Here is a 14176-nt window from a genome sequence, read left to right as displayed (position 1 = left end):
AGCCTACGAAGCATTACACTGTGGCTTTCGTATTCTGTTTACAGACGAAACGGCATGCGGCAAATGGGAGAGGAAATTCAGTGCGCTTTATCGGGGCTTCCAGCAAATTGATTACAGATCCCAATATCATGGAAGGGAAATAGACAGACCTATCGTAACCTAATGCATAATGGGGGATTTATGTGCGTCTCTGCAGTTCCCCCCCCCCCTTGGCACTATAGCCCCAGTGGGCCTAGCCCTACCTCCATGAACTCCGTTCACTTCGGTTTTTCTAGATCTTACACATTCGGTAGAACTCCTTGGGCGAGTGATCAGCTCGTCGCAAGGCCTCTACCTGTGAACAAACACAGAAAAATACACACAAACATCCATGCCCTGAGTGGGATTCGAAACCACGATCCCGGCTTCCGAGCGAGCGAAGACAATGCATGCCGCGCGTCTCTGCAGTTTAGAACTGTATATTGACTTCAGTTTCGGTTGAATAACAGGCAAAATATAGAATTGAGGAACAGGCTGGTGCATCAGCTGGATGATGCCTCATTTAGGCTTAACTGTAGGCCTCTAAATAAAAATACGGAACAGGTACAAGTACGCGATTTCGTAGAGTCTACATTTCTTCTTCCTCTCGGCCCAACTTTGGAGCACAGAACTGATTTCTCAGTTTCAATGATCATTTTACATACTGTAGGACTCCTTGGACGGGTGATCAGCTCGTCGCAAGGCCGCTACCTAAACACAGGACAACATAAACACAGAATAAACGCATACACACACCAAACATTCAGGCCTTATGTGGGATTCGAACCCAAGATCCCAGTTTCCGAGCAAGCGAAGACAGGGCATGCCTTAGACCCCTTGGTTTGACCGCCAGAGTCTATATATAAAACAAGCCAAATTATTCTAAGTGTGAGGGTTAACTGTATTGTCCAATCTGATGAGGATGGATGATTCGGGGTTTGCATGATTAATAGTAACGGGGTTTTGATTGGATGATTGGATTTATTGACGCCTTCTTTTACAATCTGACTTAATTACTATAAATTATAGAGCTACCGCTGATCTACCCACTTCACAAATCACTAGGACACGCCAAGTCTTCTCGGTCCTCACTAGTCGTATTCTGGAAACGGATTTATAACAGTCTCACTGTATCTACAGCACACATAAAGTCTTATTTTAGCAGGCTAACTCCGTTGTACTCCTTTACATACGCCTTCAATTCTCTTTCTGTACTTCCACAACTTTAAACCTCATAGCTTCGGAACTCGACTCTCTTGTAAACAAACCATGGAATACGCCGTCTCTCATCAATTCACAGGCGTGTTTACCACTCTGTTGTCTAGAAACGGACGTCCCACTTTTTCTCGGTACCCTTGCGCGTGAACGTGTTCAGCGACCAGTTGCCTAGCAATGGCACGGCGCGGATCACATAGAAAACAATTCTTGCAATAGCTTTTCTATTGTTGCGTGCTCGTGCTTCGAGCGTTGCCTAGAAATAGGTGTACATGTCACGCTGTACTTTCAAAGTCTATATTCTGAACTAGAATTTTGATTCTTCACAGGAAGATTCTATTCGGAATTGTCCACTGTTATCCACTGATGATGCATTAGCTTCATCTGCAGAGAGGATGGGGTTTCTAACCTGTGGAACTAATTCTGATCATCAGGTGCGATCCAACAACCAAAGAATTATTTCTATCGCGACATTAAACCACTGTGTTCACCTACAGATTAATATACATGATAATTTGTATACTTTATCACATAAACATCGAAAGCGGATATATGCTGGCGCAGTCATGTCCATTTGTCCGCATGCGCATGTCCGAATGCATTTAGCGGATATTAATTAAACACGATATAGAAGGCTTTCGCTGAAGCGTGTGTAGAAAATGTTACTTTTCGGCCGTATTCATCCAATTATTTATTTGAAGTTCAAATCAAAACTTATAATTGCTGAAGGAAATCAGCAACCACTTGCATACAGCGCCTCACTCCGATTCGTGATTGTTATATAAACCTCTCTAGGTTAGGTGCCTATGGAAACGTCAATATTGGGAAGGGTGCACTTCATAATGTGGTATGCTCACAAACTTACCAACAGCGCTCTTTGAGTTTTATTACTCTCACTCAAAAATGGAAATCGTTATATGCAAATAAGTGAAAGTCTCCCATGATGAAGTTCAAAAGGAAAGGGTGAAACGGTTTGTGCAATATACAGGGGGCGTCCATTTATGACCGTATATAAAGTGGGCTGTATTATGAACCGGTATGGATAAAGGTCTGAATTGCTCAAAAAATGTCCGAAAAGTCTCCCGCATCGAATTTTAAGCTCTGGCCACAGCTTTAAGGGGCCCATACACTTAGGAGTCTGGCTCGTGAGTCCGACTCGGATTCCAATGAGCCAAAGTCGTCCGTGTGTGTGTCGCAAAGTTGGGAGCCAGCTCATGCGTTTGTGGTGAAATTAATCCCGGCCCAGCTCCCGAGTCAAGCTCGCCGAGCCAGACTCGTACGTGTATGGACCCCTTTAGGCTCTGATGCCTCGTAGCTGAAAGACATGACCTCAGCAGAAGGCATTCGCATTTGACTTTGTCACGAACTCCTAAAAACTACGAACTCATAAATGAATCTACACAATACTTATAAATAAATAAATAAATTGTCTGCTACTAGCTGATGTTGACAGTACAGCTACCAGCAGACATCAGTAGTGGGTCCAACATGAATACCGTTCCTTTTTTTTTTTTTTTTTGCCTTTCAGAAGTTAAAAATAATGTTATTCAGTTATTTGTCATTGTGGTTATATATTGTGACATGTAAATCCATTGCTGGGTGACGGCTTATTCAAACACGTCTCCGAGGTTATGACAGAGATATCGAGTCCTAGGCAACACATATAGAAACGTTTCCGTTACAAAGGATAGGTAAAGGTTGTTCACACGGCAATGAAAGCAGATACGGGAAGTAGGAACCCTTGGAGATGGTGACTATGCAGTTCGACCAAAACCTACCTCAGGGAGAGAGAGACTGCACGATAGTAAGAGTCCTACCGAGTAGTAGAAGCCCAGTCCGAGAACAAGACAGAAGAGAAGAGATTGGGTACAGAACATCTAAGTGTTGAAGACTTTGTGTGTTATTGTTCCAGTAACCTTCTGAAGGGTGATTGGTGACTGTCCAATAAAGCGATTCATCAGTCCAGAGAACCCATTATTCACTTGTCGCTTTACCAGGACACGTGACAATATAGAAGCAAGAAAAACGAGACATACGAAACATGTTTCTAACATTATGTACTGCGGGAAGAGCAGAGCGATTTCCTACAGATGCAGGAACCTTCTGAAGGGTGATTGGTGACTGTCCAATAAAGCGATTCATCAGTCCAGAGAACCCATTATTCACTTGTCGCTTTACCAGGACACGTGACAATATAGAAGCAAGAAAAACGAGACATACGAAACATGTTTCTAACATTATGTACTGCGGGAAGAGCAGAGCGATTTCCTGCAGATGCAACACAATTGGAGGTTGTCACGCCTTTCGACTCTCTTCTAGGGTGTGACGCCGTATATTCTGGCAGACGTCTGCTGGTGTTCCGAAGGTACGTGCTGTCTCCATCCTCAGGGGTGAAGAGTACGCCTCAGTACAATTTACTGGGTCAGACAGGCTACGAATTGACGCGTTTCATGAGTGGGCGAATCACGAACAACAAACATCGATTAGTGTAAAGTCGCGCAGAGTAAACCCAGGTATTCTGCACCTAAAAACTTTACCGGCTGCGGCTGAGCAAGTCTACCTGCGTTCTGCGTTACGATATGAGAACCAGTGGACAGTAATTACCGGCAGCCCTTCATGATGCGTGACAATACGAGGGGGTACCCAAAAGAAACCGAACTTATTTTTTTAAACTTATTTATTCAAATTTTAAGCACAAACCTTCAATCCCTTTCAAAGTACTCTCCACTTACACTAATACATTTGTCTAGCCTTTTATTCAATTTTTCAAAACATTGTCTAAATTCATCTTTTGAGATGCTTGACAGCGCCTCCGTCGTTTTTTTCCTTCACCTCAGCAACATCAGCAAAACGCTGAAAAAAAGTTTTGATCATTTCGGGACTCTTCTTTCAAAGCACAGCATGCTTCCACGCGACCTTGTTTTTGTTCAGCAGTCAGCAGTCGTGGCTCGAATTTCGCAGCCACCTTTTTCATTCCCAAATCTTCTGTCAAAATTCGCTGAACTGAGCTCCAAGTCACTCCCGACAGCTCCACAATTTCTTCAATGGTCCGTCGTCGATCTTCCTTGATGATTTCACGAATTTTTTCAACATTTTCATGTGTTCGGGCCATTGCAAAAACGACGATCACACAAAACAGTTGTCACTATAAACTCTGCCGAAACTAGTCCTTACCTTCTGAAGCAACGGTACTCGGCTTATCGACTCAGGAATGTTAGCTCTATGCGCTCATAGCGGCAAAACGCGGTACTACAAAAACTCTGTCCACAAAAAAATTAGTTCGGTTTCTTTTGGGTACCCCATCGTATACGTATATAAATGTACGTTTTCTTATGTAGGGTTCAACTGAAAGTCGCGGACAAATTTTGGGCACGAGTTTCACGTACGAAAACAAGAAGAATGTTCATAATAACATATGTCCGGGACACATTTATTTTGTGAGCTACAGCAGAAAGAATGTGGTACATACATGATGGAGCTACGGCATATTTTAGCCGTGCTGTGCGAGATGTTCTCCGTAAGACATCATGGCCCCAGATGGGTGCTTCATTCCAAGACACTGGCCGACTGACCGTCGGTCGTAAAGTTAGACTCGACTCGATTGCACGTAGGAATGATTGAATCCAAAGCTTTCAGAACATTTATTAGAATCTACCCCTTATTCAAAAGTGAGCATATAAGCGGTAGCTTTAAAATAACCTTCTATAAGGCACTGATCAGTTTAGTAACGACTTGTCGCGCCTGGGTTTGGCGTCAGACACTTACCTTCTAAAATTGCAGCGTATGCAAAACAAGGTTCTGAGCGCCACTGAAAATTTTTAAGGTGTACACCGGCCCGCGATTTGCACACAGCTTTCAACCTTTGTATGTGTACGAATATATAACAAAATTGTGCAGACGACAAGCAGAAGCCATACAAAATCATGAGAATGAACATGTTCGCGGTATAGGAAAAGGTGAAGCCAGACATAGAAAATATAAAAGGCTTAAACTCGGCGGTGGTCAAGCTTACGACCGGTCAAGTGACTAAGCTGCCGTTTTAGCATAAGATACGTAAGATTGGCATGTTATGCTCTGCAAAGTCTGTATTGGCAGAGGACTTGTGTGTTGTGCAAAAGGAAGACTTTTAATAACATTTTATACGTGCAAAATATACCTTTGACGAAAGGCCAAGATTATTCATAAGATACAAACCCATCTTCTCGTTAGATACGATGTTACATGAGGACTATTACCTCAAGAGTTCAGTTGAAAAATCTCTGGTCGTGGGTCACAAGGGCCTTGACGCCAAGACGAACTGATTGGCGGTAAACCGCCAGACATAAAGTAACTATGTCTTTGACTTTAGGATTAGAGAGGGAATTGGAACTAGTAGTTGAGATTCGGTGTTCGTAGTTAAAGCAGAATTAGATGTCGGCCAGTGAGGACTTAACATATGAGCTGAAGACATTACGTGTGTTGTAGTGCAGTGATATCTGGAGTGTTAAAACCCGTTGCAGGAAACGGGGACGGAAAATTTGTAGAGGAATAGCCATTGTTTAGATATGTTACCTACTAACGACTATTCTAAGCAGATATAGAAGAATTTATTTATGTGATAATTACAGTAATCTTGAAAGTGTTATAATTACTTGCAGTTAAGACTGATAAATATCCAACAAATTGACTCACCAACCCAAACCCGCTTCTAAAGTCACTAATACACGTGACAATATATTCAGCATACTATTGTAAATTGGAACCAATGGGAACTAATTCGAAAGATTAGGATATATTTTTTATCTTCCCGTCCTGAAGAAATGCTGTCGATAATTTTGTGGGAAAACAATGTTCACAGTAGCAAAGGAATGTGGAGATACAAGTAAAATTAAACTCATTCTGACAATGGCAAGAAAAATCAGCCGGTGGCATGACTTTGAATTAGTGTTTGTTTGGCTCTAGAATTGTAGGTTCGTCTATCTGGTGCTGAACCTATACCGTACATGCTGATGCAATTGCTACAGTGTCCTTCAATTATTTAGTGACTTGTTGATTCATGTATGTTCATTCCATTAACATTTCTAATAACTCAGATCAATACTGTAGAATTGTAGGATTATTAGAAACCGGCCAGCACGTGAAAGGAAGGAATAGTGACCAAATTCGTAATTTTATGCCATAATTTGCCTGCAGGGATGGAGGCAAACCATGACCATTCTCAGTCAAGGGAGCTGAGATCTGAATCCAGGATCTCTCAGATGCGGAGCAGGGATACTAATCACACAGCAGCAACATCTGCTGTGCATCTCTGAAACTTTCTATAAGCCTATAGACACTATTACGGAAGATACACTATTTTCTTTCTAAATCTGTCAAAGAGAGATCATTCTACCAGACACGAGCCATATACAAATGCAGGGCGTAGAAAGAACAAGGGACTACATTACGGGAGACAAAAAGACGCTCTTTCAGGTCTTGTGAACTTTTAGCTGAAAATCTGAACAGTTCTAGCAGTAACTGGAGCAGCTCCTTTGTACAGAAAACTTTGTTACATTTATCTTGTAACAAAAGGAAACATTGCTCACATTTTAAAGTGAATAGGCCGTTTCCATCCTTCCATAAGGGTCGAGATTTTGTTTTACTTTAATGAGCATACAGGAGCAGCGAGTTGAAATAATTAAACTGGTCAGAACATGCTAATATGGCGAAATACTGCTTATTTTTTTAAAGATGAAATGGTACTCACAGAGATATTGGGTTTTCGGACTTTATCCATCGTCCTGGTTTTTAAGATTGATTGAGGCTAGCTCTTTCTAACGGACCCAACAGAATAGGTGTTTTCCTTCACCTGAGGACGGAAACAGATCCAGTTTCCGAAACGTCGTGTTTTTATTAGTTATCTTAAAAACCAGGACGATGGATAAAGTCCGAAAACCCAATATATCAGTGTGTTATACACCATCGTCAGAATCCTATAGTAAGTACATGAAATGGTACTGTGTTTTTTTTTTATTTGGAATATACGTATTCTTTAGAAGTGGGATTCTAAGAGCATAATTTTGCTTCACTTCCAACTACATTATGTACGTGTGCTTCTCCGCCAGCTCGGTGTTCCGATAAAACACCAAATCTTGATTCTGGGATGTAATCGGTTCGAAATTCGACTTGGACATTGGCAGTCCTGACTGTGGTTGGAGTTAGTGGTTTTTTTCAGTCACAATTACACGATGGAGAACCATTAAATTTGCCATAAGGGTAAAACACGGTGTTCCGGAACAGTTAACGCCATCTCCCTCGCTACCTTCAGCAGTTGAAACGGTGTCACAAAGTAACTGGAAAATAATTATTGATCAGCCAGTGTTTACGTTTCAACAGCACTTAATGGATTTTAATGATGCAAGGACCACCTTCTTTTTACATTGAGTACACATAAAATCGTTACAACCACACATTTCCGAGCATTACGTTAATAACTTAAGTCAGATTAAGAGGTATTTATTCTTTTCAGTTCACTGATCGAAGTTTTCTCTCGACTTATAAAGGATCAAATTGTCGGGTAACAATGGAGATTTTCCCAGCGAATGTGGCCTGAACTGTGAGCGGATTTACGCATGGAAATGTGGAAACCTTACAGAAACTTACAAGTTCACTTTAGCATAACCAAACACAGGTCAAACGGATTTTGTTGCGAATCGGATTAAACAATATCCACGTGAGTTCTGTCACATGCTGTTTGAAGATACTGTCGCGTGCCACCAAGAATTCGGAATGTACACTTCCATGGAAAAGCAATACCAGTTGGCCGTTGCCTAGGAATACCTTAAGCAACAAATGCGTTTCCCTAGAGATGAAAGGACAACGCTCTATTCCGTCCGAAAGCAGTTATATAAGACTCAGAATAACTGAACCCGTGTGAAGGCGGGGTCGAATACCTCCACCGTGACCCTGCGAGTCGTAGGAGGCGACGAAAAGGGAAGTCTCAAATCTGAGACAGTAAAATATGGTCGTCAGTATCAAGGGACTCGGACCCAAGAAAGACTGCACTGGAAAGGACCAGCAGCATATACAAAAGACAGACCCGTCCTCAAGTCAGAGAGAGCGCCCAAAAAACACAAGACCGTAACTGTCAAACAGTGATGAAGATCTGGTCATGAGCCCCAGATTGGTACTTTATGCCAAAACAGACTAGCCGAATGACCGTCGGTCGTCATGTGACTATGACTTTGAAGACGAGTGCAGTTTGCAGTTTTTAGCTGACCTTAGAAGAGCAGCCAGTCTTCAGGTAGCTCCGAGGGAACAGAAGACTTCACCGAGATTAGCGGTGCAAGGAGTAACCATAACAGTGTTGTAAGAAACGTCTGACGAAGTTATGTAAGTGGATGATAATTGTACTTGGAAGTGTAGAAGAGATTGGCCAATAAACTTATTCGCTAAATCCGAGACCTGTGTGAATTTATTTTTCACGTTACATAGCCAACACGCGACAATAAGCTAAGGAATGCAACAAACTCCAAAATTCCATCAAATCCGAAACTATTACAGTTAAAAAAAATAATTACAGACTGAATAATGTAGTAAGAAATCTGTCAGGTATGACGGCATGTTGAGTAATGAGGCAGGCTATCAGTAGGACTAGGAGAGTGTGGTCTTCTTGGAAAGGCGAGCTTCTTTCCACTTATTGAATTAAGTAAATTACATGCCTGTCAGTAAATCAATCAGCCCGTCGCAAGGCCGCTACCTAAACACAGGACAACAGAAACACAGAATAAACGCATATTACACAAACATCCATGCCCTGAATGGGATTGGAACCCAGGATCCCAGCGAGCGAAGACTGTCCATGCCCTAGACCGTATGATTAGTGGCTGAAATATGGTAGTTTGGGGCCCTCCATTAGCAGCTCTACTGAACGAATTGCATGGAGAAGCTACTGGTCACTGAGCTGGTCAATAGGCTTCATTACTGCGTTCATGAGAGCTCGCTACAGGTACCTATCCTGAGACAAATGAATCAAATCCAGATCTCTTAAACTTAATCTGAATATTGGATCCCCATCTATGTCAACATCTTCAAGTTTGCACACTTCCCACACCCTCCATTCGCGTCTCATCCGCCTTGATTTTACGATCATAAGAGCATTTGATGAAGAGTACAGATTATTAAACTCCTCGCTATGCAATTTTCTCCTGCGTCTTGTCCCTCGTTGGTCTCAGTGCTGTTCTCAGCGCTCTGATGCTAACAATCTTAGCCTACGTTCTTTGCTGAGAAGATAATTCTGAACTGAAAATAACAGTTACAATTTTTAAATGTACGAGTATTCGTTATTTTAAAGAAAAGCCCTAATTTACGGCATAGTGGTAAAACAATGATTGTGTGTACTGGGACATGAAGTACACATTAAAAATGTCTTCTTTACACGTACCTCAAGTTAAACTTTATCATATTTTTAAAAATCGTACCAAAAATTGTTGCATGACAATGAATATACGTACATCACTGTGGTCTCTAGCTCCAACTGCAAACATTTATGGATAAACCTGTAAATAAAAATGTTCAGACCATGCTCAAGAAAAGCGTGGCAGATGCTGCAACGTGTGTTGAGGATTTCTGAACTTCGCGACCTCAACGCGAATGGATTATCGGAAATAGCCATGCAAATTTCACATTTTCTAGTGTTACCGCTGACTTCAACGGCCTGCAAAGTAAGTGTCTGATTATAGAACTTGAGGCAACTACAGAGGTTTTTTAGGAATAATTCGATTTTCTCGGCTATAACGCAGTGTAGTAGTCCCCTGATAGTCGACTGACTTTTCGGAGGGACAAGTGAAAGGTGTGCTTTCTGCCTGCTTCGAGCTGGTAAACCTGAAGATCGAGGTGATATGTCCCTCCGAAACATCAATTGGCTTTCAATGGACAATGAGGCATTATATCCTATAAGACAGATCTCTTTAGATATCTGACTGTTTGTAGCTGGAAGAGCTGTGTGCAAGTAAAATCTTCACTTTACTGACGACACCAATATAACAGTCACTGCAATTTTGTCGTGACTATATTGACAAAATTATAATTAATATTTTCATCAAGACAGATATATATATTTATGAATTTATGTTTTATGTTTTTTTTTTCATGAGTTTCCAATTTTGTTTGAAAAGAATACATCCAAAAATAGGAGAGTTAACAGATGCTTCTGTGACTTTCTGATTTGATGGAAAATTTATTTGATGAGTGAAGATTTTCAATTAGTACAAACCAATTCCGACATACAAAATAGAATTTCTTTTTTTAAATATTTAATTGAGACGTAGAAAGAGCTTTTATTGACTTTCAGAAGCAATTAAAGGAATTAATTTCGGATGTGGCTTATTGGTATTCGTGCTAACAGCCATCTGCTACTCACCAACTGATGTATGGAACTACTGCAGTAAAGTAACACTGGGGTTTACACGCAATTCATTAAAGGTGGGAGCTCCGAGAGATATGTTATTCGGCAAACGTTCACAAGTCTATGGAATTGCCATGTCTCAATTTAAGTTCAGTTTTCAGCACGGAGAATGTGAAATATGTTCGAATGAGATAAAACGTACCCTGATTACAACTAGTCGCATTAATTAATGATGATAGCACAGGTATTAAAATGTCTCTATCATCATGACCCTGTTTTCCACCTATATATGTGTACACCATTCAATGTTTCGAGCCCGTTGCTCTTCATAATGAGATTTTAATAATTAGAATCACTAAATTGTGCAATTATATATATTATGGACGTTATATTAACTGGAATTAAAGGCTAACAGTAAAATTTGAAGGCAATTCTAAGCCTAGGTTTGTATTATTTTCAGGAGCGTTATAACAACTCTCAATTCTGCGCGCTGCATAACGGCACTGAAAGAACAGACTGTCAACTTGGTGAATTTTGGAGTTCTGAAGGATTAGAATGTATAGATATTAATATACTTGCACATTTCTACGAATAACTTACTTGAGTTCATGTGAAAAGTCGATAGTGGACGACGCATAGAAGCACCTTTTAATAAGACACGTCATCGCTTACCTGCAACAAACAGAAAACTCTTTAAAGTTTGTCGTCCTTTAAAATGAACTGTGCTTTAAGTTTAAATAAGATGTCATTTGCTTTTACAGAATTCTACCGTCATTTGGAAAGCTCGCCATTGGACACCACCTTGACCAAGTTTAATTTGGTAACCTATTTCCAAGATATTCGTTTTAATATTATCATTTTATCTATGACTATGTAATTATTTTTAATGCTAGTGGGGTGGGACTAAGTCCCTTGTACTGCGGCCACTTCTGGCCTATTGTACCAGCCCCAGATGATAGGTGAGGGTAATTGTGGAGCAATTGGTGGAATGAAGATTGTCAGGGGAAACCGAAGTACTCGGAGGAAACCTGCCCCAGAGCCACTTCGTCCACCACAAATCCAACTTGACCAGACCCAGGGATCGAACCCGGGCCGCCGCGGTAGGAAGCCAGCGACTTACCGCTTGAGCTATGGCGCGGCCCTAAGCCTATGTATGTCCCAGTATAAATCTTTATACATTTCTTGTTTTCTCCACACGTGACATGCACTTCCAGTCTCGTTCTTATTATTATAAAACCTAACAACAAGACGACTACTTGCAGCATATGAAGTATGAAATTCCTCAACGGGAATTTTCTCCATTACTTGGCATGTTGTTCAATCAAAGTATTCTCTGCAATATTTCCTTCTTGCGCTTCTTCAATATGCCCTTTTCTCGGAGCGAGTGGCAAGCATAACACCTCATGAAATAGGAAGAAACAGATGTAACATTTGAGGTTTTCATGGTGGTGACTATGAAGAAAGCAGTCTTCTGGGATGTGTTCTCAATTTGCTGTGTCTTCATCAGTTGTCTGGTAACGGCTCCCAACGCCATAGATCACTCAGCTTCCGTGTTCAGAGGCTTCTGTCCTCCCTGGCTGGCGCCTATTTCACAACTAGACTCAGCGTTGCTACGCAACAACTTACAACAATGGCGGCTCCTCCACCTCCCAAGCCTCTACTACGCGCGACTGTCAAGCAACAGGCTTAGACTCCGGCTGGTCTGTCTGTCTACAGTCTCTCTCTCTCTCTCTAGACTCAGATTGACTTGTCCCGTGGGTCCTCGTAATATAATCTCGGGATGGACCCAAGAGGAAACACCGCTTCCAGCAGTTCTTCTACTGTTGCATGACGTCACTATCAGCGCGAATCCACAGAAAACACAATTCTCAGCGGCGCTTCCGATGGTTACGTTACGTGGTGTGACGCATTACATTGTTGCGTCTTTGTTTACTGCGCCATAAGCTAGTAAAAGCTGCGTCCTCCATTCCCCATGTCACGAAATATTATGTAGCGCCCCATTCTTGTGGCGAGTCATCTCTTCAGAAATCTCATAAGTTCGTTTATACCGACTGTGATAAGGACCTGTACGGATCAACACTAAATCCGCCTGATGGCCGCGCCATAGCTCAAGCGGTTAGTCGCTGGCTTCCCCACCGCGGCGGACCGGGTTCAAACCCGGGTCTCGTCAAGTGGGATTTGTGGTGGACAAAGTGGCGCTGGGGTAGGTTTACTCCGAGTACTTCGGTTTCCCCTTCTAATCTTCATTCCACCAAATTATCCATAATTATAATCACCCGGGGCAGGTACAATAGGCCAATTAGCGGCCGCAGTGCCTGAATCTTATAGTGTACATACATTCCCCACTATAATTTATAAAATATCTGTTATGTGGTTAAGTATACGGAATGAGAGAACTGTCTAAATATTGTGACGTGCTGCGCTATGGATGACGCCCATCCCTCCCCGCCAGCCGTGACGTGCCGAGCTGAGCCGAAGTGAGACGAGTCCCAGCACGCTGGTCACTATGCAAAGCGAGTAAACAGCGGTTGCTAAGCAAAGCGGGTAAACAGTGGTTGCTAGAGACGACGGTAATAACAGCGGTACCCATTAGGTAACAGGCAAACACGGCTGGCGGGGAGGGAGGGGCGTCATCCATAGCGCAACACGTCACAATATTATATGGATACTTTGTGAACTGAGCGGAAGGAAACTTTGTATATAATTGGTCCCTTTGTTAATGGTTTGTAATTTAATATGTGTATGCTAGTCGGTTCAAGGGAATCAATATTGGAAAATTTCTTGACATGCGAATCCTATTCCCGGAGCACGGGAGAGAGTCATCATCATCGTCAACATCATCAGTAATCTGTCAGACGACAGGTCCACAGTCTCTTCCAAAACAATTCCTCCACTTAATGCGATCTAGAGCTTTCTCCTTCAAATGACAGTATCCTCTTCTGTCCCCAAGGTCATCCAGCATCTTCTTACGTCTTCTTCCTCGTTTTCTTGTCACTTCTATCCGCCCCTCTATCTTTCCTTCAATAATTTCTTTTAGAAGGCAGTTTCTGCGTAAAACATGACCAATCCAATTAGCCTTCCGTTTTCTTATTTCGTGTAGGATATTCCTCTGCTCACTAACTCTAATTAACACTTCTTCATTTCTCACATAATCGGTCCAACTATCTGTCGACTTTTCTACAAGGTTCATTCCGACAATCGATAGTACTCTCGCGAAGTGAGTACAAGAAAATACCAAATAGGTGTAGGCGTAGATGTTTAGGAGTGCTCATGGGATGTCTCACACTCAGTATGAAAAAAAAAACATCTGCATGAGCTCAGTGAAAAGTTGCAACCAACGGAATCTCCTTCCGAATCCTTCATGATAAATTACAGGGGCATGAATGACAAATGATATCCTAATACTGACACTACATTTTTCATACCGTCATATCATACTCCTTGCTGCATGTGATGTACACATAAATATCTCCTTATTCCGCGTCCTTTACATAAAAATTGCATAAAACTGAGGTCCAGTGAGGGGATCATGTATTCCTCATACGCATTTCGTAGTCCTTATGACGTGTCAAACTCACG

The 14176-nt window shown here is 41.8% G+C and overlaps 1 protein-coding gene across 5 annotated transcripts in view; it reads right to left on the bottom strand.

Moving 5' to 3' along the window:
- Window positions 1-14176, bottom strand: part of LOC111872794 (tyrosine-protein phosphatase non-receptor type 13) — a 487820-nt gene that overhangs the window by 294660 nt on the left and 178984 nt on the right. Inside the window, exon 2 of one of the 5 annotated variants that reach the window (XM_023866974.2) lies at window positions 11198-11269. The exons of the other annotated variants lie outside the window; for them this stretch is intronic. Within the exon in view, the coding sequence (XP_023722742.2) occupies window positions 11198-11234 (37 nt within the window). The 5' untranslated portion in view covers window positions 11235-11269. The remainder of the gene's footprint in view (window positions 1-11197; window positions 11270-14176) is intronic. 5 annotated transcript variants of the gene reach the window in all.

This window comes from Cryptotermes secundus, unplaced genomic scaffold (assembly GCF_002891405.2).
Source record: "Cryptotermes secundus unplaced genomic scaffold, Csec_1.0 scaffold79, whole genome shotgun sequence".
Taxonomy (NCBI): domain Eukaryota; kingdom Metazoa; phylum Arthropoda; class Insecta; order Blattodea; family Kalotermitidae; genus Cryptotermes; species Cryptotermes secundus.
Note: the sequence above shows the minus strand (reverse complement) of the source record. Positions and strands in the feature narration are given on the sequence as shown.